Raw genomic sequence first — 26,327 nt, 5'->3', positions numbered from 1 at the left:
GAATAATAGGATATTGAGACTGATTTGGTGGATTTAAAGATTCTTATTTTATTTATAAATGAAATTGTAAATGGGTATTTGGTGGGTAGATTTTGAAACCTATTGTATTGTATTGTATTTTGTATATTATACGATGATGTATATTTCAATTGTGGGTCTCTGTCCATAAGCTGTGTGCTTCTAGGGATGACCTTTTTGCAGAACGGACTCTGATATTAACAAAAGAAACAATATTGAAATACAAAACTATGTCTGTCTGTAAATAAATAAATAAATTAAAAAAAGAAAAAAAAGACATGACCTTTTTTCTTTATTTTATTATGATGTACCAACTGTTGCCCATCACATATTGGGGTTCAAGATCTTCCCCATAAAGAGGATGTTATCTGTGGTGTTTTCGGTGATGAGAACCATGAACGGACGGTTGAACTTCAGCACAGGGACGAATTGCAAGGACATCAGAGTGATGCCGATGCCTGTAGCAGCCGCAGCGGTGGCGCCAGCCTCGTCCACATCAAGGGCCGCTTGGTGCACAACCTGGAGTGAAAATGGCAACAGTGTTAGACGGACTAGACTGAAAGATGAGTAGGACATTGGTGCCATTTTACCTTGGAGACCGCTAGTTTCGGCCCCTCTGCAATTCCACTCAAATCTGCTCGATCATCAAACATGTGAGACATTCCCATGTCAGCCAACACGTCATTCAGAGTATAGGATGTCTTGATGGAGAACTTCGGTACAAATACATCGTAGTTCCTAAAGACACGGGCAAACAGTTATCGGACTGTAAAAGAGAGTCTGTCATTCTTCTGTTGACATTTTCTCCAACCTAGGTTTCATCCATTTCGACCATTTAGCAACATGTTGCGGACAAATTTCCTTCTCTAGTTCCGCCATGTTTTCAGGCAGCATCAGAAGCATGGAGTAAGAACTGTTGAAAGGCAGGCGGAGGATGGTTGTGTTGATTGCCAGGTCATGATAGATATCAAAGTTGTCCTCGTTATTCATCATCTGGACAGGAACCTGGAAAACGATTCAAAATGAGCTTGCAGGGCATGTCTTTTAATATCATTAGCATGATAACATTGATTTGAACCTTGGTATTCTCATCAACAGTAAAATTGTCTTCCTTGGTGTACTTGGGTTCGAAAGGAGAGGCCCATATTCCTGTGTGACAGGGATGAGTAGAAATGAGGCAACATGCAGTACGTTGGACGCTACACAAATATGGCATATTTCTACCTTTGAAGTAGATGTAGCTGATGAGATACATGACTGTGTTTGGCTCCACTTCCTCCAACAACTTTTCAATTTTGCCATGTGTCTTATCGTTGACATACTTATTGATGGTATCAGCACTTTCTTTGGTTTTTTGTTTGTAGTCCACGTTGAACCCGTCTGCGTAGAAGGACTCTTTCAAAACCTTCATGAACTCGGGTTTTGGCTGGAAGGTGTTATCCAGAAACACGGCGGTCCCTTCGCTGATGTCCGGTGACTGGTCTTGCCTTTTGATGAGCTCTCCGAAAGCCTGATTGACATCTGTCTGCGTAACTTGGGTGCTGTTGTAACCCAGACCGCTGAACAGCTGTTGGTGGGTGTCGCCCCGGGCTCCGACCGACAACGCAGCCAAGGCGACGGACATGCTGCTCGGGGAGTAGAAAATGTTCTTGCCTTGCGTGTCAGCGTGAGCTGCCAACTTCCTGTACAGTTGGAAGGCAAAGTCCTTGTTTCCCGAAGTCACTTGGTCGAGGCCGCCATTGGCGTGGCCTTCGTGGTGGTCGCCTCTTCCCAAACAGATCAAGGCTGATAAGACCCAGACACCCAGGGCTGCATGCATCATGGCGGACTATGGAAAACAGTTCAGAAGTGCAACATTGATCTTCTGCTTACACAATATTTGCTTAGGAAAACACACAAGATAATCCACTTATCAAAGGCCCTTTAACCCCAGTTTCTTAATAAACAATCAAACAATACACCAGTGACGTGCGGTGAGGTTGATGGCTGGTGAGGCACTGACTTCATCACAGTCAGATTTAGAAACATATGAACCCTATAGAGTATCTTATTCACCATTTGATAGGCAGCAGTTAACGGGTTATGTTTAAAAGCTCATACCAGCATTCTTCCCTGCTTGGCACTCAGCATCAAGGCTTGGAATTGGGGGTTAAATCACCAAAAATGATTCCCGGGCGCGACGCGGCTACTGCCCACTGCTCCCCTCACCTCCCAGGGGGTGATCAAGGGGATGGGTCGAATGCAGAGGACAAATTTCATTACACCTATATAGTCTTACCTTTACTAAATGAAGTCCATGCGCCGCAACTAAAGCCCTCACTTAAACTTTCCACGTGCAAGATTGAATCTATTTAAAAAAGTGTAACCGAGGGTTTATAAATGTCGCCTATACTGTATGAAACTACAAAATAACAAACACGGAGGCTCCAGTTTACACGTGGACCACTTTATTTACCTTCTTTCAAAAACCTCCGCTCCACTCCGTGACATCACTTCCATTCTTAGCGCCTTCAAAATAAGAGCTCAAGGCATATACTGTATAACAACGCATAACAGGAACTTAACATCACAAAGAGGAAAGCCCATGAAAATAGGTTACAAAAGTTATTTAATAAGAAGCCAAAAAGTGCAAAAACAATAATGTTCGTGTTGGAGGAGTTGTGAATTAGGTACACCTGCAGTCTGCAGGTGTACCTAATGTTGTGGCCCTGCAGTCATTCACAACTCCTCCAACACGAACATTATTGTTTTTGCACTTTTTGGCTTCTTATGAAATAACTTTTTTAAATAGATTCAATCTTGCACGTGGAAAGTTTAAGTGTGGGCTTTAGTTGATATAACAATTCTACGGCGGGGGTGCACGAGGCGGGGCTACTGGAGCCTCAGTCAGTGCGTCTTTTGCAGCCGTTTTATGATCGCTCAGCACAAGAAATACGTTACACACATACAGTTGTTGACAAAATACACTGTACATTATATACCTCAGCTAACTAAACTATGGAAATGTATAATATAGTTCATATAGCAATACGGTCTCACTGCACTGCAGGCCAGCAGTTAGCCGAGTCCGGAATCCATGTTGAAGCACTGAGTGACGTGCCTCAACTGGCTGCTGATCACCGCACCGTCTCTTCTCAGTATTTGAACGGCAAATGTGAAAATTCAGCGATTTTGAATAAAAATAATCTAAAACTGGTGAAGTTAAATGGAAAATAACTTTATAGTATAATCACTGGATACATATAACAATTTAATTATTTTTTTTCTTTTTACATTTTTTTTCTTTCCATGATGGCAGGTGAGGCCCCACCTCACCTGCCTCTAGTGACTGCACGTCACTGCAATACACCATACCCCATAGACTACAATGTATATTACTGCATGACTAAATATCGACCTGATAAATATGCCAGTACATTTTTAGGGCTGATAAAGTTCAAGTACTTGTAAAAGGCATCATGGCAAGTCATTTTAACCCTGCTAATGTATTTTGTGCAACATGTTTTCTGGGGATATTCGATGTTTATTATCTTTAAAGCCAAACAGGATATAAAAGTCTGAATTTTTTGCAGGGCGTAAAAATATTTTTGATTCGAAATGGGTTTTACTTCTTCTGCACAAAATGTTTTCATAAACTTAAACAAAAAAAAACTAAAAAAATTGTATTGTATTTTTTGATTATTTTGACCCCTTTTGAAGGCCATTTGTTTAGATTAATCACACTTTTGAATTCTGATAATCATGATTATTAACAGGTTATTACTCGCATACATATTTAAAAAATCCTTAAAAAAAGACCCTGATATTGATTTATTGTATTTATTTATATGTTTGGAACAGTGCATATTAATGGTAAATGGTCTGTATTTATTTAGCGCTTTACTATACCTGGAATGATGTCAACAGCGCTTTACATTATGCATCACACTTACCTACACATTCACACATTCACATTCACACATTCACACACGGATGGTGGAAGCTGCCATGCAAGGCGCTCACCACGACCCATCAGGAGCAGTTAAGGGTTTTAATGTCTTGCTCAGGGACAACTCGGCATGAGCTCAATGATGAACAATATAGCTATATATATGTATATATGTATATATGTATATATATATATATATATATATATATATATATATATATATATATATATACATATATATATATATATATATATATATATATATATGTGCATATATATATATATATATATATATATATATATATATATATATATATATATATATATATATGTGTGTGTGTATATGTATATATATATATATATATATATATATATATATATATATATATATATATATATGTGTGTGTCAGATTATAGCACAACTGTTAATTTTCATCTGTTGTGCCCGGGCAGTTAGCAGAAATAAACCAACAAATACCAAAGTACAAATAAAAAGACAAAAACAAAACAAAAATAACAGAACATTAAAACACACTAAAAGAAACATATAACAAGAGGTTACCTTTTATTGTCAGAATGTCATACAGGAATATATTTTAGATGTTTTATATGAATTCACCTTACACATACATGATTAATGCAATATTTTATCGCATGAGTTAACTTGTTGTTTTTGACAACCCCAGTTCAAATGTGTAAAACAACTCAGCAACGATCCTGCCCTGTATACAAAGAAGGGCTCTGATTGGCAATCAGGAACAGGATTTGTCCTGGTTTCCAATCAGGGCAGTCAATGAAACAGGAAATGATGACTAAAAATAAGAGCGCAAATAACGGAAATAACACCTAAATATGAAAACATTACTTTTTTTTTCTTTTTTACAGTGGAGCAACTTGATATTCCATACCTGTGAGGTGGATGGATTGTGAAAGGAAAAGTACTGACTAACGATTTGTCAGCTACATTTGATAGAAATAGGCCTTTTATCTTTTTTGTTCAGTGAATTGTGTTTGTTCATTTGGACTTGAGCTCGCCTTGAAAAAGCGGAGAAGATGTTAGAGAACGCTTTAACTGAACTTTTCTTGTGTTTGTTATTTCGCACCTCAACTTTTTACAGGTCAGGTTAGTTTGTTACATTAAATCAAAGAGACAATAAATATTGTTCAAATCTTAGAAAATGACAATCAGTATTTATATAAATAAGTCAGTATTTACCGGTATCTTAGAACCACGGATAATCTTCTCTTGTTGTAATCATTTTAGTAGTTTATTCTGTTATCTACTGAGTACAAAATTACAACTCTTGTTCTTCATATCAACTTTGTCGAATTGGTATGTTGATTCAATTGAATCATTCGATACGCCCTAACATAGTTTTCCAGTGACTTAATTTTTTTTTCTAAATAATAAATACATATAACAACATCTTCCATTTATTTTGAATTATCCTAAAAGATTGTCATTATGCAATCTGATTTTTATGAATTTTTTTCCCACTCCTCTTTACTTACTTCATAACTTTGCAAAAAAAAGAAGAAGTTTTAATTGATTGTTATGCAATCAACGCAAGTTGTAGAAATATGTACTAATTAGTATCATAGAGTTGGAAAATGAAAAAGCCACAAAAACATCTAAATATCCGAACAACTTACCAATCTTTCAGGTTCGCTTGTCTTCAAAAAGCGGAGCCACCAGAAGCACAGGCAGGACAGAGGGAAGTGTCCTCTTTATACCACGTTGTGAGTGGGGATGTATTGATGTATCCTCTTAACTCCTCCCATGTTCCCATACAGATAGGGTCCATCATGCAAAAGATGTCCACCTTCTGTAATAATTGGCCACATTTGACTAACTTGGGCAGTTGATATGCACACCCCATTTCAGAATTTGTCATACGCCACTGACCGAACACATTCCCTTACATTACAGCAGGGCATTTTGCGATTTTTTTATGTGGCCCCATCGGACTTTAATGTCACTTGTGTAACACTAGGGGTTAGAGGGTTGACTGCAGTCGAGTGAGTAATACAGTCATCCATTGCCATATTGCACTTCAAGGTTTGTGGCTTGTACAGGTGACTGTGTGGGTGTTTTTTTTTTTTTTTTGTCCTGTCCAGCTACTCAGGCAAATCATATTGTTGATGTACAAACCCCGTTTCCATATGAGTTGGGAAATTGCGTTAAATGTAAATATAAACGGACTACAATGATTTGCAAATCATTGTATTCCAATTATATTTACATCTAACACAATTGATGAGTTGGGAAATTCCATCCATCCATCCATCTTCTTCCGCTTATCCGAGGTCGGGTCGCGGGGGCAGCAGCCTAAGCAGGGAAGCCCAGACCTCCCTCTCCCCCAGCCACTTCGTCCAGCTCCTCCCGGGGGATCCCGAGGCGTTCCCAGGCCAGCCGGGAGACATAGTCTTCCCAACGTGTCCTGGGTCTTCCCCGTGGCCTCCTACCGGTCGGACGTGCCCTAAACACCTCCCTAGGGAGGCGATCAGGTGGCATCCTGACCAGATGCCCAAACCACCTCATCTGGCTCCTCTCGATGTGGGGGAGCAGCGGCTTTACTTTGAGCTCCCCTCCGATGACAGAGCTTCTCACCCTATCTCTAAGGGAGCGCCCTGCCACCCGGCGGAGGAAACTCATTTCGGCCGCTTGTACCCGTGATCTTGTCCTTTCGGTCATAACCCAAAGCTCATGACCATAGGTGAGGATGGGAACGTAGATCGACCGGTAAATTGAGAGCTTTGCCTTCCGGCTCAGCTCCTTCTTCACCACAACGGATCGATACAGCGTCCGCATTACTGAAGATGCCGCACCGATCCGCCTGTCGATCTCACGATCCACTCTTCCCTCACTCGTGAACAAGACTCCGAGGTACTTGAACTCCTCCACTTGGGGCAGGGTCTCCTCCCCAACCCAAAGATGGCATTCCACCCTTTTCCGGGTGAGAACCATGGACTCGGACTTGGAGGTGCTGATTCTCATCCCAGTCGCTTCACACTCGGCTGCGAACCGATCCAGCGAGAGCTGAAGATCCTGGCCAGATGAAGCCATCAGGACCACATCATCTGCAAAAAGCAGAGACCTAATCCTGCAGCCACCAAACCGGATCCCCTCAACGCCTTGACTGCGCCTAGAAATTCTGTCCATAAAAGTTATGAACAGAATCGGTGACAAAGGGCAGCCTTGGCGGAGTCCAACCCTCACTGGAAACGTGTCCGACTTACTGCCGGCAATGCGGACCAAGCTCTGGCACTGAGCATACAGGGAGCGGAGTGCTCAGAGTTGGGAAATTGCGTTAGATGTAAATATAAACGGAATACAATGATTTGCAAATCATTGTATTCCGTTTATATTTACATCTAACGCAATTTCCCAACTCATATGGAAACAGGGTTTGTATTAGTGTTCCTACAAATAGATATACCGGCCCCCAGACACATTTTTTTCCTCTAAATGTGGCCCCCTAGTCAAAATAATTGCCCAGGCCTGCCTTATACAGTCACAGGTGCGCTGGACTGCTTGGTAGCCACTGGCAGAGTGCTTAGACCAGGGGTCAGGAATCTTTTTGGCTGAGAGAGCCATGAAAGCCAAATATTTTAAATGCATTTAAGTAAGACCAAAATGTTGGTCTTACTTAAATACGTTTCTTATTCTTTTTAAAGGGGAACATTATCACCAGACCTATGTAAGCGTCAATATATACCTTGATGTTGCAGAAAAAAGACCATATATTTTTTTAACCGATTTCCGAACTCTAAATGGGTGAATTTTGGCGAAATAAATGCCTTTCTAATATTCGCTCTCGGAGCGATGACGTCACAATGTGACGTCGCATCGGGAAGCAATCCGCCATTTTCTCAAACACTGAGTCAAATCAGCTCTGTTATTTTCCGTTTTTTCGACTGTTTTCCGTACCTTGGAGACATCATGCCTCGTCGGTGTGTTGTCGGAGGGTGTAACAACACGAACAGGGACGGATTCAAGTTGCACCAGTGGCCCAAAGATGCGAAAGTGGCAAGAAATTGGACGTTTGTTCCGCACACTTTACTGACGAAAGCTATGCTATGACAGAGATGGCAAGAATGTGTGGATATCCTGCGACACTCAAAGCAGATGCATTTCCAACGATAAAGTCAAAGAAATCTGCCGCCAGACCCCCATTGAATCTGCCGGAGTGTGTGAGCAATTCAGGGACAAAAGACCTCGGTAGCACGGCAAGCGATGGCGGCAGTTTGTCCCCGCAGACGAGCGAGCTAAACCCCCTGGATGTCTTGGCTCACACCGTCCCTTATGCCACCGAAGATGATCAAGAGAAGAATATCGACCCTAGCTTCCCTGGCCTGCTGACATCAACTCCAAAACTGGACAGATCAGCTTTCAGAAAAAGAGAGCGGATGAGGGTATGTCTACAGAATATATTAATTGATGAAAACTGGGCTGTCTGCACTCTCAAAGTGCATGTTGTTGCCAAATGTATTTCATATGCTGTAAACCTAGTTCATAGTTGTTAGTTTCCTTTAATGCCAAACAAACACATACCAATCGTTGGTTAGAAGGCGATCGCCGAATTTGTCCTCGCTTTCTCCCGTGTCGCTGGCTGTCGTGTCGTTTTCGTCGGTTTCGCTTGCATACGGTTCAAACCGATATGGCTCAATAGCTTCAGTTTCTTCTTCAATTTTGTTTTCGCTACCTGCCTCCACACTACAACCATCCGTTTCAATACATGCGTAATCTGTTGAATCGCTTAAGCCGCTGAAATCCGAGTCTGAATCCGAGCTAATGTCGCTATAGCTTGCTGTTCTTTCCGCCATGTTTGTTTGTGTTGGTTTCACTGTGTGACGTCACAGGAAAATGGACGGTGTATATAACGATGGTTAAAATCAGGCACTTTGAAGCTTTTTTTAGGGATATTGCGTGATGGGTAAAATTTTGAAAAAAACTTCGAAAAATAAAATAAGCCACTGGGAACTGATTTTTAATGGTTTTAACCCTTCTGAAATTGTGATAATGTTCCCCTTTAATAACATTGTTATTCTGAAGCTAACCAATAATAAATTAAATACTTTTTACCATTAATGCGACTTCTTGAACAGGTGCGGTCGAAAACGGATGGATGGATTAAAATGCATGAGAATGTTTTATATTTTGAACGTTATTTTTAACACTGTGATTACCAGCAGAATTCTTCATTACTTATCGTGTTAAGCAACGTCAGCTAAGATTTATCTGAGAGCCAGATGCAGTCATCAAAAGAGCCACATCTGGCTCTAGAGCCATAGGTTCCCTACCCCTGGCTTAGACAAACACCCATTCACATATACACATACACACAATTAGGTCTCCAAGGATGGCGCCGCTGTAGTGGCTACTGGTTGCAAGGGCTTTTCTTGTGTGTCCTCCTTTGTGCTTTTTCTCTGCCACACCGGAGTCCGCTTGGGTAGACCGGAGGAAAGACCAAAGAATACGCGGAGGAAGAGAATGCGAAGCTTGCGTTGAGCGCCGGGATGAACGAGCTTCATGGAGTCCTGGCTGGATGAGCATGTATCAAACATTACTGTCTCCTTGGACCGATTCTCGCTCATAGGCGCAGACCGGACATTGGTTGGCATGCTGCCCCCTCCCCAGCAGACGAGAAGCACCACAGCGCTCACCACAGTGTGAGTGTTGCAATGGTGTTTTTGTTTAGTTTTGTTGTTTGTCTATGCACACCCGGAATGTTCTAACTATCGTGGGATCACACTCCTCAGCCTTCCCGGTAAGGTCTATTCAGGTGTACTGGAGAGGAGGCTACGCCGGATAGTTGAACCTCGGATTCAGGAGGAACAGTGTGGTTTTCGTTCTGGTCGTAGAACTGTGGACCAGCTCTATACTCTTGGCAGGGTCCTTGAGGGTGCATGGGAGTTTGCCCAACCAGTCTACATGTGCTTTGTGGACTTGGAGAAGGCATTCGACCGTGTCCCTCGGGAAGTCCTGTGGGGAGTGCTCAGAGAGTATGGGGTATCGGACTGTCTGATTGTGGCGGTCTGCTCCCTGTATGATCAGTGTCAGAGCTTGGTCCGCATTGCCGGCAGTAAGTCGGACACGTTTCCAGTGAGGGTTGGACTCCGCCAAGGCTGCCCTTTGTCACCGATTCTGTTCATAACTTTTATGGACAGAATTTCTAGGCGCAGTCAAGGCGTTGAGGGGATCCGGTTTGGTGGCTGCAGGATTAGGTCTCTGCTTTTTGCAGATGATGTGGTCCTGATGGCTTCATCTGGCCAGGATCTTCAGCTCTTACTGGATTGGTTCGCAGCTGAGTGTGAAGCGACTGGGATGAGAATCAGCACCTCCAAGTCCGAGTCCATGGTTCTCGCCCGGAAAAGGGTGGAGTGCCATCTCCGGGTTGCGGAGGAGACCCTGCCCCAAGTGGAGGAGTTCAAGTACCTCGGAGTCTTGTTCACGAGTGAGGGAAGAGTGGATCGTGAGATCGACAGGCGGATCGGTGCGGCGTATTCAGTAATGCGGACGCTGTATCGATCCGTTGTGGTGAAGAAGGAGCTGAGCCGGAAGGCAAAGCTCTCGATTTACCGGTCGATCTACGTTCCCATCCTCACCTATGGTCATGAGCTTTGGGTTATGACCGAAAGGACAAGATCACGGGTACAAGCGGCCGAAATGAGTTTCCTCCGCCGGGTGGCGGGGCTCTCCCTTAGAGATAGGATGAGAAGCTCTGTCATCCAGGGGGAGCTCAAAGTAAAGCCGCTGCTCCTCCACATCGAGAGGAGCCAGATGAGGTGGTTCGGGCATCTGGTCAGGATGCCACCCGATCGCCTACCTAGGGAGGTGTTTAGGGCACGTCCGACCGGTAGGAGGCCACGGGGAAGACCCAGGACACGTTGGGAAGACTATGTCTCCCGGCTGGCCTGGGAACGCCTCGGGATCCCCCAGGAAGAGCTGGACGAAGTGGATGGGGAGAGGGAAGTCTGGGCTTCCCTGCTTAGGCTGCTGCCCCCGCGACCCGACCTCGGATAAGCGGAAGAAGATGGATGGATGTTTGTCTATGCATGATGCAATCATATGTGTGCAATATGTATTACTTATTGCTATTTTTTTGGTTTTTCAATGTGTGTTACCTTTGTAGCTGTATGTAGAAATGGTTCAGCTGGTTGCATTAGCTTGTGTCCTTTGTTTTCTTTATTATTTTCCTCTTGTTTTTATGGGTTTTATCTTGTTTTTTTGAGACTTTTTGAATGTGCTTATATGCAAGCACAGGGAGGAGCTCTACACAGAGATGCTCAAACAGAATTTTGAACCCTCAACCTTTTGACAGCGAGGCCAACGAGCTAACCGCCGCGCGGCCAGGTTCATACATTGTCGTCAGTTTAAAACCATGAACTTTGGTGTGTGTACTCCTCTGTTTGCATGCTCTAGCAACCATGTTGCTTTAAGACTTTATGCAATGTGTGCTGTCTGGCTGCAACTGTGACAACTAAAAAAGATTGCGCATGCAATACCTTTGCAAAATATTATTTTTGTTATACAGTTATGCCTTTATAACAGACCTGGGCAATTATTTTGACTCGGGGGCCACATTTTAGAGAAAAAAATGTGTCTGGGGGCCGGTATATCTATTTTCTGGAACACTAATACAAAACCTCACAATAATGTCTGATTGAATGCTAAAAACGTTATGACAGACCGCCTTAAAAAACGTAATGGAATTTAAAATGTTTCTATGAACGATAAAACACTGAATATTGACAAAATATGAACGTTACACCACCTTCGAATCAACATATTTGACAATCAAGTGAAACGCAACAAAAATGCAACAAATATGAACGCGAAGGGTGCAAAAAAAACTCCACCTACAATCTGATAATTGCTGAATTTCCCCCAGGGATCAATTAAGTACTTTCTATTCTATTCTATTCTATTCTATATATCACTAAGCTTTAGAACTTTGTTGTGAAAATCTCCTTCCGCGTCTGTGGAAACGCTTCCCGCCCACACTGCTTGGTGCCTCGTCTGAGCTGCTGTGACGTAGATCAGTGGTCCCCAACCTTTTTGTAGCTGCGGACCGGTCAACGCTTGAAAATTTTTCCCACGGACCGGGGGGGTTTGGTATGGTTTTTTTGGGGGGGTTTTTGTCATAAAGAAATACAATCATGTGTGCTTACGGACTGTATCCCTGCAGACTGTATTGATCTATATTGATGTATAATGTAGGAACCAGAAATATTAATAACAGAAAGAAACTGTCATGTCTGTGTGACCATGTTTTGTATTAGTCATGTTTTGTTTTGTTTAGTTATTGGACTCTTTAGTGTCTAGCTTTTCACTCCCTTGTCTTGTTTCCATGGTTACCCATTAGTTTCACCTGTTCCACGTTTGGACTCATTGTGCACTCTTGTTTGTCACCATAGCAACCCAATAGTTTTCACCTGTCACGTCACGCACCTGTTTCACGTTTTGAGTCACGCACCTGTTTTCGTTAATCATGTCTGTAGTATTTAAGTTCATTGTTTTCAGTTTGTCTTCCTGGCGACATCCCGCATTTATGCTCTTCATACCCCCGTCACACTCTGTTAACCTCTGCGCACTTCATGCCATGTCCAAGTAAGTTTTCTTTATTCATGCCATAGTTTGCAAGTTTTGTTTCTTTGTTCATAGTTTCTGCTGTTGTGCAAGTTTTGTATTTATAGTCAAGTTTTGTACTTCCACCCTTGTGCGCGCCTTTTGTTTGCTTCCTTTTTTTGTAGTTATAGTGTTTAAATAAATCATGTACTCCCCCTCACGCCACATATGGTCCAAATCTTTTGCACCTCGGGAGAACAAACCTCGCCACAGTCCTAGTCGTGACAGAAACAACCCTTTTGTGTGAATGAGTGTGAATGAGTGTAAATGGGGGAGGGAGGTTTTTTGGGTTGGTGGACTAATTGTAAGTGTATCTTGTGCTTTTTATGTTGATTCAATAAAAATAAAAAAAAATAAAAAATAATTTTATTTTTTTTATTTCATGTGCGGCCCGGTACCAATCGATCCACGGACCGGTACCGGGCCGCGGCCTGGTGGTTGAGGACCACTGATGTAGATTACCATAGTAACTAATTAAATGACCATAGTAACTAATTAGATTACCATAGTAACTAATTAGATTACAATAGTAACTGGTATATCATCCATAAGCGCAGATTCCAACCATTGAAATACTTTGTATAGTTGAAGACTTACTTATTAGAAAACATGACTGCACATCATAATGGCAGCTACAGTTTCCGTCTTAAAGATCTAAAAAAATTATTTGGGAATGTCCGGCGGGCCAGATTGAAAAGCTCAACCGCATGTGGCCCCCCGGGCCTTAATTTGCCCAGGTCTGATTTATAAAATGCAAGAAAATCTGAAGAAACTAATGCAAAATCCGGTATGCAAATGTAGCCTGGAATACACATCCACATGACGTGTATTTATGGTCTTGTCATGCTCGTCCGGACAGAAGGATGATACGGCGGTGCGGCTGGATCAAAAGAGACGTCGGAGACGCTTTACTGAACCGAAAGTTGCTTTATTACAAGTGAGCGTCATTGTACAGGACTGCAGATCCTGGAGGAGGTCAAGTCAAAAATGAAGCACTCCTAACTTGGAGAAGCCAAACCATCAGTTTTATATTCCTACCTCCTGTCTGTGTGTGTGTGTGTGTGCTGGGTCAGGAAAGCGCATCCTGGCCATAAAGGGGATGTTTGTGTGTAAGTGACTGAAAAGACAACAGATGAAGGTCGTATCTTGGATACTGTCATTTGGCTAAACATGTAGTCTCTTCTCACAAATAGGGCCATCACCTTTGCATACCAAGGTCAAATTGTATTGCCTCGAGTCATACCAAAGACTATAAAAACGGGACCCATTACCTCCCTGCTTGGCACTCAGCATCAAGGGTTGGAATTGGGGGTTAAATCACCAAAAAATGATTCCCGGGCGCGGCCACAGCTGCTGCTCACTGCTCCCCTCACCTCCCAGGGGGTGATCAAGGGTGATGGGTCAAATGCAGAGAATAATTTCGCCACACCTAGTGTGTGTGTGACAATCATTGGTACTTTAACTTAAGTAATCCAATCCACACACAAATGTCAGTACTAAAGGGCCCTGTGTTATTATGTGCCCAAACTGAAATACTTACTGGTGGTTTGCTTTCTCCCAGATGAATATAAACATTCACCGTATGCAAAGCATAATGAGTTAATTAATTCACTTCACACACATTTCAAATATTCATTTTTCATATGCTTACTGTAATGAGATTTTTGTGAAGCTCTGCCTCTTCACATTGCTTTGTTAAAAGTGAACACAGTCGTGGTCAAAAGTTTACATACACTACCACATAACTTTCCTCCAGAAGGTCTTATCTTTGTCCATGTGATGTCAGCTGTTTGGCAACAATACCCAGCAATATGTTTGGAGGAGAAAAGGTGAGGCCTTTAATCCCAGGAACACCATGCTTATCGTCAAGTATGGTGGTGGTAGTATTATGCTCTGGGCCTGTTTTGCTGCCAATGGAACTGGTGTTTTACAGAGAGTAAATTGGACAATAGAAAAGGAGAATTACCTCCAAATTCTTCAGGACAACCTAAAATCATCAGCCCGGAGATTGGGTCTTGGGTGTTCCAACAGAACAATGACCCCAAACACACGAGAAAAGTGGTAAAGGAATGGCTAAGTCAGGCTGGAATTAAAGTTTTAGAATGGCCTTCCCAAAGTCCCGACTTAAACATGTGGACAATGCTGAAGAAACAAGTCCATGTCAGAAAACCAACACATTTAGCTGAACTGCACCAATTTTGTCAATAGGAGTGGTCAAAAATTCAACCAGAAGCTTGTGGATGGCTACCAAAAGCGCCTTATTGCAGTGAAACTTGCCAAGGGACATGTAACCAAATATTAACATTGCTGTATGTATACTTTTGACCCAGCAGATTTGGTCACATTTTCAGTAGACCCATAATAAATTCATAAAAGAACCAAACTTCATGAATGTTTTTTGTGACCAACAAGTATGTGCTCCAATCAAAAAATAAGATTTGTAGAAATGTTTGGAAACTCAAGACAGCCATGACATTATGTTCTTTACAAGTGTATGTCAACTTTTGACCATGACTGTATGTGCAGTATCTCACAAAGTGAGTATGATCCTTTCAGCAATGTTATCACGTGTTCCCGAGAGACAATACTAGAAAAAAGAAACATGACAATAACAGAGTAGTCACTGTACATCGCTCCTTCGCCTTAAAAGACCTTCTTTACGTGAGTTGTGTGGTCCTCTGTGTTTTTAAAATTTTGATTTCTATTTACTGTTTTAATTGGTTTTGTCCTTTAAAATCGTTTTTAATCATATTTATTTTATATTGTTTTTAATTGTGTTTAATATTGTTGTGCAGCACTTTGGAAACATTTTGTTGTTTAAATGTGCTATATAAATAAAGTGGATTGGATTGGATTGGATTCTTTAGCGCTAGACTTTTGCTGATTTGTTTGATATCGTCATTACTGCCGCAAGTGGCGTATAAAGTGTAATACAGCGGAGTATACGGCCCATACAGACTGCAGCTGAGAAACGGATATTTTTTGGCAGCCCTCTAGGGGGCGCTTGTCGCCCAACAATGGGAAAACTGATCTAATGTATGCCCAAGTGTTCTGCTGCCTTCTAGTTTCCTGCTAAGACCCGTGTTACATTTCTTCTGCCTGGTTCCCTAATTAAACGACCCTCTGCCTGCACGACGCCTGCCTTCTCTGCATCCTGGGATCACGACAACAGCCGACATGCAGCATTGTAAACAATATCTTTTGCCCAGACTGCCTTTTCAATAAAAGGACCACAACTATGGAACTCTCTACCGGACACTTTGAAAAGTATACCTGCACTTGTCACTTTCAAAAATCAAACAAAAGTATGGCTAGTTGAGCAACAATCGTGTTCCCATGTTTAGTTTTTACTCATTTTTACTACCGTTTTTTTCGGACTATAAGTTGCAGTTTTTTTCATAGTTTGGTCGGGCTCCAGTGCGACTTATATATGTTTTTTTCCTTCTTTATTATGCATTTTCGGCAGGTGCGACTTATACTCCGGTGCGACTTATACTCCGAAAAGTACGGTAATTGGTTTTTATCGAGTCTGCACTTTGTCTGTGTTATTATTATTGGCTTTTATCTAGTTTGCACTTTGTCTGCATTATTCCTATTATCATTATTATCGACTCATCTTTGCCTTATTCTATTTTTTATTTTCCCATTTTAATGATGTTGGATCTGTGTTGTTGTTGTTGTTGTTGGGGACAAGTGTTGTAAATTAGCTTTGGCTACAAACACTATGATGCATATATTGGATAACTGTTTCAGATGTCTATGTTTTTGTATCTGTCCCTATTTCAAATAAACCTCTATAAATATTAAAAAAATAAAGATTGCCTGTTGAGTTCTTTTCAGTGCATAGTAAATCTATGCTGCTATACAAGCTGTACACAGATTTAATTAATTTCATAGTATTGTTTCTTGAGAAGGTACTGTATTAACAAGTTGGATGGAATATTCCTGAGAAAGCTTTAGTATTTTTCTGGTTTCAGTAATGTTTGCCAAAAAGTTGCCAATCCAGATGAATAAGTTGTCGGAGAAAACCTCGGTTGGGTATGACCCCCCTGTTCTCTTTCACAGCACAAATAGCCTCCACAAGGGTGAGCCTCTGCTTCAGCATCAAGTACGCCAGAACCAAGGTGGCAGAGCGGCTGACTCCGACCTGGCAGTGCACCAGGACTTTGCCTTAAGAAACACGAGAGAGGACGTCAAACCAACCGTCACTGTCATTGAAGCACCAGAACTGGAGACGTCTTTGCCCCATCTCACCTCCCCTGCTCAGAGCCATGCTGATAAAGTCGGCAGCTGCCTGAAAGTTCACGCTCATGTCAAAGCCACACGAGTCCTGTGCCTCCACGCCCTTATAGACGATCTTCATTCCCTGGTAGATCTCAGGGCAGCTTTGTCGTTTGCTGTGAGCCGCATTCAGGATATGAGTGATGCCATGCTTGCATAGATCATTGCGGTTCTCTGCACTGTGTCTGTGGGAAAACACAAAGCTGTGCAGTGGGGGGTATTCCACAAATGAGTTTAAAGGGGAACATTATCACAATTTCAGAATTGTTAAAACCATTAAAAATCAGTTCCCAGTGGCTTATTATATTTTTCGAAGTTTTTTTCAAAATTTTACCCATCACGCAATATCCCTAAAAAAAGCTTCAAAGTGCCTGATTTTAACCACCCGACCATTTTCCTGTGACGTCACATAGTGAAGCCAACACAAACAAACATGGCGCATAGAACAGCAAGCTATAGCGACATTAGCTCGGATTCAGACTCGGATTTCAGCGGCTTAAGCGATTGAACAGATTACGAATGTATTGAAACGGATGGTTGTAGTGTGGAGGCAGGTAGCGAAAACGAAATTGAAGAAGAAACTGAAGCTATTGAGCCATATCGGTTTGAACCGTATGCAAGCGAAAACGACACGACAGCCAGCGACACGGGAGAAAGCGAGGAGGAATTCGGCGATCGCCTTCTAACCAACGATTGATATGTGTTTGTTTGGCATTAAAGGAAACTAACAACTATGAACTAGGTTTACAGCATATGAAATACATTTGGCAACAACATGCACTTTGAGAGTGCAGACAGCCCAATTTTCATCAATTAATATATTCTGTAGACATACCCTCATCCGCTCTCTTTTCCTGAAAGCTGATCTGTCCAGTTTTGGAGTTGATGTCAGCAGGCCAGGGAAGCTAGGGTCGATATTCTTCTCTTGATCATCTTCGGTGGCATAAGGGACGGTGTGAGCCAAGACATCCAGGGGGTTTAGCTCGCTCGTCTGCGGGAACAAACTGCCGCCATTGCTTGCCGTGCTCCCGAGGTCCTTTGTCCCTGAATTGCTCACACACTCCGGCAGATTCAATGGGGGTCTGGCGGCAGATTTCTTTGACTTTATCGTTGGAAATGCATCTGCTTTGAGTGTCGCAGGATATCCACACATTCTTGCCATCTCTGTCGTAGCATAGCTTTCGTCAGTAAAGTGTGCGGAACAAACGTCCAATTTCTTGCCACTTTCGCATCTTTGGGCCACTGGTGCAACTTGAATCCGTCCCTGTTCGTGTTGTTACACCCTCCGACAACACACCGACGAGGCATGATGTCTCCAAGGTACGGAAAACAGTCGAAAAAACGGAAAATAACAGAGCTGTTTTGACCCGGTGTTTGAGAAAATGGCGGATTGCTTCCCGATGCGACGCGTCATCGCTCCGAGAGCGAATATTAGAAAGGCGTTTAATTCGCCAAAATTCACCCATTTAGAGTTCGGAAATCGGTTAAAAAAATATATGGTCTTTTTTCTGCAACATCAAGGTATATATTGACGCTTACATAGGTCTGGTGATAATGTTCCCCTTTAAGTGAAAAGAGAGCGGTACGTCAAATTCAAAGTTAGAAACTTCACTGTAAAATTGTTCATTCTATCGATTGAGTTACTTTCACATGAACAATTACATCAGTGTCCTAGTCTGCAGAGCCGCGATTTTACAGTTCCATCCATCCATCCATCTTCTTCCACTTATCCGAGGCAGCAGCCTAAGCAGGGAAGTCCAGACTTCCCTCTCCCCAGCCACTTCGTCCAGCTCCTCCCGGGGGATCCCCAGGAGTTCCCAGGCCAGCTGGGAGACATACAGTAATCTTCCCAACGTGTCCTGGGTCTACCCTGTGGCCTCCTACTGGTCGGACGTGCCCTAAACACCTCCATAGGGAGGCGTTCAGGTGGCATCCTGACCAGATGCCCGAACCACCTCATCTGGCTCTCTCGATGTGGAGGAGCAGCGGCTTTACGTTGAGCTCCTCCCGGATGGCAGAGCTTCTCACCCTATCTCTAAGGGAGAGCCCCGCCACCCGACGGAGGAAACTCATTTTGTTCGCTTGTACCCGTGATCTTGTCCTTTTGGTCAAAACCCAAAGCTCATGACCATAGGTGAGGATGGGAACGTAGATTGACCGGTAAATTGAGAGCTTTGCCTTCCGACTCAGCTACTTCTTCACCACAACGGATCGATACAGCGTCCGCATTACTGAAGACGCCGCACCGATCCGCCTGTCGATCTCACGATCCACTCTTCCCTCACTCGTGAACAAGACTCCGAGGTACTTGAACTCCTCCACTTGGGGCAAGATCTCCTCCCCAACCCGGAGATGGCACTCCACCCTTTTCCGGGCGAGAACCATGGACTCGGACTTGGAGGTGCTGATTCTCATCCCAGTCGCTTCACACTCGGCTGCGAACCGATTTTACAGTGCGCCGCCCCAGTGGCTCTCTGGAACTTTTTCAAAAATGTATGAAAAATCGAAAAACATGAGGGGGGAAAAATATATTTTTTGTTTTAATATGGTTTCTGTAGGAGGACAACCATGACACAAAGCTCCCTAATTGTTGTAAATCACACTGTTTATATTAAACATGCTTCACTGATTCGAGTATTTGGCGAGCGCCGTTTTGTCCTACTAATTTTGGCGGTCCTTGAACTCACCGTAGTTTGTTTACAATGTATAATTTTCTCCGACTTTCTCGGACGTGTTTTATGCCACTTCTTTTTCTGTCTCATTGTGTCCACCAAACTTTAAACGTTGTGCTTGGACGCACAAAGGTGAGTTTTGTTGATGTTATTGACTTGTGTGGAGTGCTAATCAGACATATTTGGTCACTGCATGACTGCAAGCTAATCGATGCTAACATGCTATTTAGGCTAGCTATATAAAGTTAAAGTTAAAGTTAAAGTACCAATGATTGTCACACACACACTAGGTGTGGCGAGATTATTCTCTGCATTTGACCCATCACCCTTGATCACCCCCTAGGAGGTGAGGGGAGCAGTGGGCAGCAGCGGTGGCCGCGCCCGGGAATCATTTTGGTGATTTAACCCCCAATTCCAACCCTTGATGCTGAGTGCCAAGCAGGGAGGTAATGGGTCCCATTTTTATAGTCTTTGGTATGACTCGGCCGGGGTTTGAACTCACAACCTACCGATCTCAGGGCGGACACTCTAACCACTAGGCCATATGTACATATTGCATCATTATGCCTCTTTTGAAGGTATATTTGAGCTAATTTAGTTTCCTTTAAGTCCTCTTAATTCAATGTATATCTCATGACACACTATCTGTATGTAATATGGCTTTTCATTTTTTGCGGCTCCAGACAAAATTGTTTTTTGTATTTTTGGTCCAATATGGCTCTTTCAACATTTTGGGTTGCCGACCATTGGTCTAGTGGTTAGAGTGTCCGCTCTGAGATTGGTAGGTTGTGAGTTCAAACCCCGGCTGAGTCATACCAAAGACTATAAAAATGGGACCCATTACCTCCTTGCTTGGCACTCAGCCTCAAGGGTTGGAATTGGGGGTTAAATCACCAAAGTGATTCCCGGGCGCATGCTCACTGCTCCCCTCACCTCCCAGGGGGTGATCAAGGGTGATGGGTCAAATGCAGAGAATAATAGTGTGTGTGTGACAATCATTGGTAGTTTAACTTTCACTTAAATTACTGAAGACGCTGCAGCAATCCGCCTGTCGACCTCACGATCCACTCTTCCCTCACTCGTGAACAAGACTCCGAGGTACTTGAACTCCTCCCGTAACCCGTAACCCGGAGATGGCACTCCACCCTTTTCCAGGCGAGAACCATGCACTCGGACTTGGAGGTGCTGATTCTCATCCCAGTCGCTTCACACTCGGCTGCGAACCGATTTTACAGTTAATTACAATAAAGTGACAACTAAATGCTGTAACTTTACAATTGTAATTTAGTTGTTTATTACTCTTCTGGTTTAACAGTCTACCGCCACCTACTGTGCAAGAGTGTGCAACCGGAACCCCAAAACTGACAAATCAGTTTAAAATATACAGTAATTTGTTGTGATATCACAGGGGACTATGATTATCGTATTTTACATCATTATTTAAAATAACAGTTAATTGCTGTGAAATCTAAGGATATTGTAATTTTTACAGTCATTTGTATTAATGTTACAGTAAATTTTCATTATCTATATATTTAAGTATATCTAATATTTTTGGCCACTGTAACATTACACACAGTTTGAACAGTAACACTGTGCTTGAATATTTGATTAAGAGATTATTTGGTGTACCACTAGATGGAGCCTGTTCACCACAGTTTGAGAACCACTGCATTATTGTATTATACTGTTTAATGCTGTGAAATCCTGGTAATTTTTTACAGTGATGGCCTAACAAAATTAATTACTGAACATTTATGCCGAGAGAGGATTTTGAGGCCATGGTTAGTTAAATGTACAATCCTTTTATAAGACTGCTATTTAAAATACAATTAGTCAATTAAAAAAAATATATGTCATTTTAGATATTTAATATTGGTTGGATTTGTTAGAATGAAGAAAAAGAAAATTGGTGCACTGCCAAACTAATGCAAAAATGTCCACTGCGGAGGTTGCGCCTTCTCAGAAGATAGTATTTAAATTATTACCAACATAAAGTGAATTAATAAGAAACAACTATCTATAGCAACATTTTTTTTTACGTATATTTCAGATGTTTTCATTCTATGTTAGACATAATCCAGTTAGAAGATTATTATAAAAGATGGGGTATTTCATTATTGCAAATATAATTAATATATGAGCTATTACTTAAAATAAATACAATGACCTGATTAAGATAAATTTTTTTATTTCAAGAAATATATCTTATATTTTAGCACTTTATAGTTATGATGAGGAAATTAGCCTAACACAAAGTGTCTGGATAAAAATTGAAAAAAACAAATAAACAAACAAATACATAAATTAAAAAAATTAAAACACAAAAAATAATAATAATAATAATAATAATAAATAATACTAATAATAATAATAATAAATAAATAAAAAATTATATATATATATATATATATATATATTATACGTACAACCCATCCATCCATCCGTCCATGGAGCCTATATTAGCTGCACTATATATATAACCACTCAATATTTACTTTGCATTTGCATTGACTTAACATGCCAAATATATTTAAAACAAACATATTATTTTCCATTGCCTCCATGTGCATTTTGCACCGGTGTGATTGCACAAGAATTCAAATTTGATTTTTATTCCATATTTTTTGAAAGTGCTACATATGCATTGACTCTGAATGTAATTATCTGCTGTCACTTCAGGCTAATACTGTTTTACTTGATCATTTTTCGTTCTAAAAAGCATTCACACTTGGCATAAACACTCATTAGCACTATTAGTTTCAGCTTGGTAAAGAAAAAGTCAGATCAACTATTTTGGACCCTAACACGCAGAGTTTCCCATCTTAGGGCAAATCAACTCAGACTTGAGTTTGTCAAACCTTCTACCTGGAATACACCCCTGTTCAAAACTTCAAACATAGTCCATCAGAGTGATTTGGGTTTTGACTAAATGGCAAATGTTAAACAGACTTAAGAAAAGCCATTAGTGGAAACACTCACAAGGAACAGCTGTCACAATTTGGAATGTAACTTGAGGGGTGTAGAATTACCCGTTGAGTACTTGAGATTTATCTCTGCATGGGTGTGGACTCAGTGAAACACTTAAGTTACTTGTAAATAAAGTCAATTCGAAAGAATACTGGTTAGTCTATTTCTTTAGATGTGTATTTACTTACTGATCACCAATGTAGACCCCTGGCCACACCTCATCTGCATGGCTGATGATGGCTTTGCCAGTAAACAGGAGGCGTTCCAGCTCAAACACGGCCAAACCAGGGGAACTAAGGTCAATGTCCACGTTCCTCGGAGGGGGTCTGTCATTCCAGGACGCGGGAAGTTTTGATGTGTACGCCATCACTTTCCCAGTGCTGGATCCAAGTAGTCCTTTCAGGCAAAACGCGAGTTATTTCCTTATGGTAATTTCCAAGCAAGTGTGCACCCAGCACAGTCTCAGATTCTCTCACTGCAGCTCACACACACAGTGTTGTGAGCATCGGACCCTTGCATCAAATCTAGCCCCCCCCCCCGTCGCTTGGAGAGCTGCTGTTATGCTTTTGCATGAAAATAGCAGCCTATTTAAAGAGCTGAATGCTTGCTGGCAATGCACACTGCAGAGGGCCATGCAGCAGTTTGCACAAGAATACAGCATACATTTGTCTTTTGGTAAACACTAAAAAAAAGAATGTTATTAAAACAAAAAAAAAGGTTTAAAGTGTTATTTGTAAAAAAATATTTTATTTATTGCTATTATTAATACTATTAAGCTCACTATGTTCTGTTGTATTTATGTTTTACATCTGTGATGTGCCATGCATGTATTGTTATTGTCAATGAGTGCATGCATGTGTTTTATTTCTTGTTTTTTTGTGTGTGAAGAAATTTTGTTGCAACCGGCCTGTGCATAAAAAGTGCTACGGTGCATACAGAAAGTACTCACAGCGCTTCACTTTTTCCACATTTTATGTTACAGCCTTATTCCAAAATGGAATACATTAATTTTTCTACCGACAATACCTCGTACTACGGAGCCCCTAAAGGGACATGGGGGAATTATTTTTTTTTACTTATTTTTTTATTTTTAACTCTTTGATGACACTTTCTTTTTTTTTTAGTTTTAATAAGTTTGCAATTTAAAAAAAAACATTTTCACTTTGTCAGTATGGTACGGAGCCCCTAAAGGGATATGGGGGAAATGTTTTTATTTATAATTTGATTTTATTTTGAATTTTTTTTAGACATGTATCTCGTGCGCACGAGAAACTATCTCGTGCGCACGAGAAACTATCTCGTGCGCACAAGAAAGTTTCTCGTGCGCACGAGAAACTTTTTATGAAGCTATAAAAAAAAATTTTTTTTTTTAAATTATAATTTTTTTATTTGTATTTATATGTATCTCGTGCGCACGAGATAGTTTCTGGTGCGCACGAGATACATGTCTAAAAAAAAAAAATTATTAAATTTTTATTTTTATTTTTTATAACTTTATAAAAAGTTTCTCGTGCGCACGAGAAACTTTTTATGAAGTTATAAAAAATTTTTATTTTTTTTATTATTATTTTTTATTTTTTTTAGACATGTATCTCGTGCGCACAAGATAAATTATTAGAAAAAATTATTACATTTTTATTTTTTATAACTTTATAAAACTTTTTTTTTATTTTTTATAACTTTTTAAAAAGCATGAGAAACTTTTTATAAAGTTATAAAAAATAAAAATAAAAATTTGATAATTTTTTTTTTTTAGACATGTATCTCGTGCGCACGAGAAACATGCGCACGAGAAACTTTCTCGTGCGCATGAGAAACTTTTTATATAGTTATAAAAAATAAAAATAAAAATTTAATGATTTTTTTTTTAGACATGTATCTCGTGCGCACGAGAAGCTATCTCGTGCGCACGAGATACATGTCTAAAAAAAATAAAAAATTATAATTATTAAAAAAAATTTTTTTTATAACTTCATTAAAAGTTATAAAAAATATAAATGTAATAATTGTTTTTCTTTTAGACATGTATCTCGTGCGCACGAGATACATGTCTAAAAAAAAAAAAAAAATTATAATTATTTTTTTCAGGTTTTTTTTATAACTTCATAAAAAGTTTCTCGTGTGCACGAGAAACGTTTTATAAAGTTATAAAAAATAAACATTTAAACTTTTTTTTTTAGACATGTATCTCGTGCGCACGAGAAACTATCTCGTGCGCACGAGATACATGTCTAAAAACAATTAAAAAAAATACAAGTTATAATTATTAAAAAAAAAATTTTTTTTATAACTTCATAAAAAGTTTCTCGTGCACACAAGAAAGTTTCACGAGATACATGTCTAAAAAAAATTAAAAATCTAATCAAATTATAAATAAAAACATTTCCCCCATGTCCCTTTAGGGGCTCCGTACCATACTGACAAAGTGAAAATGTTTTTTTTTAAATTGCAAACTTATTAAAACTAAAAAACAAAAGAAAGTGTCATCAAAGAGTAAAAATGCATTTCTTTCTAGATGCATCATAACAAAAAGGGTGTGGAGGGAGGTGTGGCCAGCGCTGCCTGCAGGAGCGGAGGTCACCGCCTCTGTCCATGGTGCTGAGGACAGAGCACCATCAGACGGGGGCGTGGCAGCGCCGACGGCGAGACACAGCTGAACAGGTGATTAGATCTCCCAGGTGGTACGAGTTATCTAATCACTCGTTGTCTTTAACAGCAGCGGTAGAGGAGAAAGGATTGGGAGTGACTGCAAAGTCACGACCTGCTGAAAAGCATTTTTGAATGATCTTGTCAAAAACATAAAACCTTTGTCCACTTTGCACGCCTGTCTGTGGTGACGCGTATATCAGTGGAAGCGCTCGGCAGCGACTTCTACAAAGGGTAATACTAAAAAAATGGATAGATGTTGATAGTCCAATTCATACTGACTGGTAAACACAAGCTATGGAGATGATATCCGTAGAAAAAACTGCATTTAGTTTAGATAATGAGTCATATACTGGAAAATGGGATCCTATATTAAAATTTGTTTTAACTATTACATGAACCTAAAATATGACATATTTTATCTTTGTGGAAAATATTGGACACAATGTGTTGTCAAGCTTATGGGATGCGATGCAAGAGTAAGCCACTGTGTTCATTTTTTAAATGTTTTTATTTTTTTTGTATGAATGGCTGTGATGATAATGTCAATGAGGGATTTCTAATCACTGCTATTTTGGAATTCGTATTAATATTAATACTGTTGTTGATATTATTAATTTTTGTTTGACTACTTTTGGATTGTTTTGTGTCATGTTTGTGTGTCCTCTCAATTGCTCTGTTGATTGCTATTCTGAATGTTGCTGGGCCGGGTTTGGTTTTGGAATTGTATTATTATGGTATTATCAGCAACCTGAGGGTTCCAGGTTCGATCCCTGTTTCTGGCCATTCAAGTCACTGCCGTTGTGTCCTTGGGCAAGACACTTCACCCTTGCTCCCAGTGCGGCTCACACTGGTGAATGAATGAATGATAGAGGTGGTGGTCGGAGGGACCGTAGGCGCAAATTGGCAGCCACGCTTCCGTCAGTCTACCCCGGGGCAGCTGTGGCTACAAAATGTAGCTTACCATCACCATTGTGTGAATGTGGAGTGAATGAATAATGGGTTGTCACTTCTCTGCGAGCAATTTGAGTATCTAGTAGATAGGGGAAAAAAGCGCTATATAAATTGAATCAATTTGTATTATATTCTAATATAGGAGTGCTCAAAAACATTGATTCACACCCAAATTGCCACCTTAATTTATTCAGATTCTAAATGTTCATACTTTTTGAGAATTAAT

General features: G+C 40.8%; 2 protein-coding genes across 3 annotated transcripts; both read right to left on the bottom strand.

The window, feature by feature from the left end:
- Positions 1–299: 299 nt before the first annotated feature.
- LOC133623143 (serpin A3-5-like) lies at positions 300–11,128 on the bottom strand. Of its 2 annotated transcripts, none has more exons than XM_061986181.1 (6): positions 11,075–11,128; positions 1,243–1,846; positions 1,097–1,167; positions 830–1,023; positions 609–756; positions 300–537 (listed from the first exon to the last, which is right to left on the bottom strand). In XM_061986181.1, exons 1-6 carry the CDS (start codon positions 11,111–11,113, stop codon positions 343–345), a joined length of 1,251 nt encoding a protein of 416 aa, XP_061842165.1. In that variant the 5' UTR covers positions 11,114–11,128; the 3' UTR covers positions 300–342. The 2 variants fall into 2 exon arrangements, with proteins under 2 accessions (XP_061842165.1, XP_061842166.1); XM_061986182.1 differs by lacking the exon at positions 11,075–11,128 and adding an exon at positions 5,600–5,750 and having other exon boundaries at positions 302–537.
- A 2,372-nt stretch (positions 11,129–13,500) lies between these two features.
- On the bottom strand, positions 13,501–22,974 carry LOC133623142 (dual specificity protein phosphatase 26-like). Its single transcript, XM_061986180.1, has 3 exons — positions 22,690–22,974; positions 16,833–17,044; positions 13,501–16,748 (listed from the first exon to the last, which is right to left on the bottom strand). The coding sequence occupies exons 1-3, from the start codon at positions 22,866–22,868 to the stop codon at positions 16,552–16,554; spliced, it is 588 nt and encodes a 195-aa protein (XP_061842164.1). The 5' UTR covers positions 22,869–22,974; the 3' UTR covers positions 13,501–16,551.
- Between the last annotated feature and the right edge of the window lie 3,353 nt (positions 22,975–26,327).

Source organism: Nerophis lumbriciformis, linkage group LG12 (assembly GCF_033978685.3).
Source record: "Nerophis lumbriciformis linkage group LG12, RoL_Nlum_v2.1, whole genome shotgun sequence".
NCBI lineage: Eukaryota > Metazoa > Chordata > Actinopteri > Syngnathiformes > Syngnathidae > Nerophis > Nerophis lumbriciformis.
This window is presented reverse-complemented; position numbering and strand designations above follow the sequence as displayed.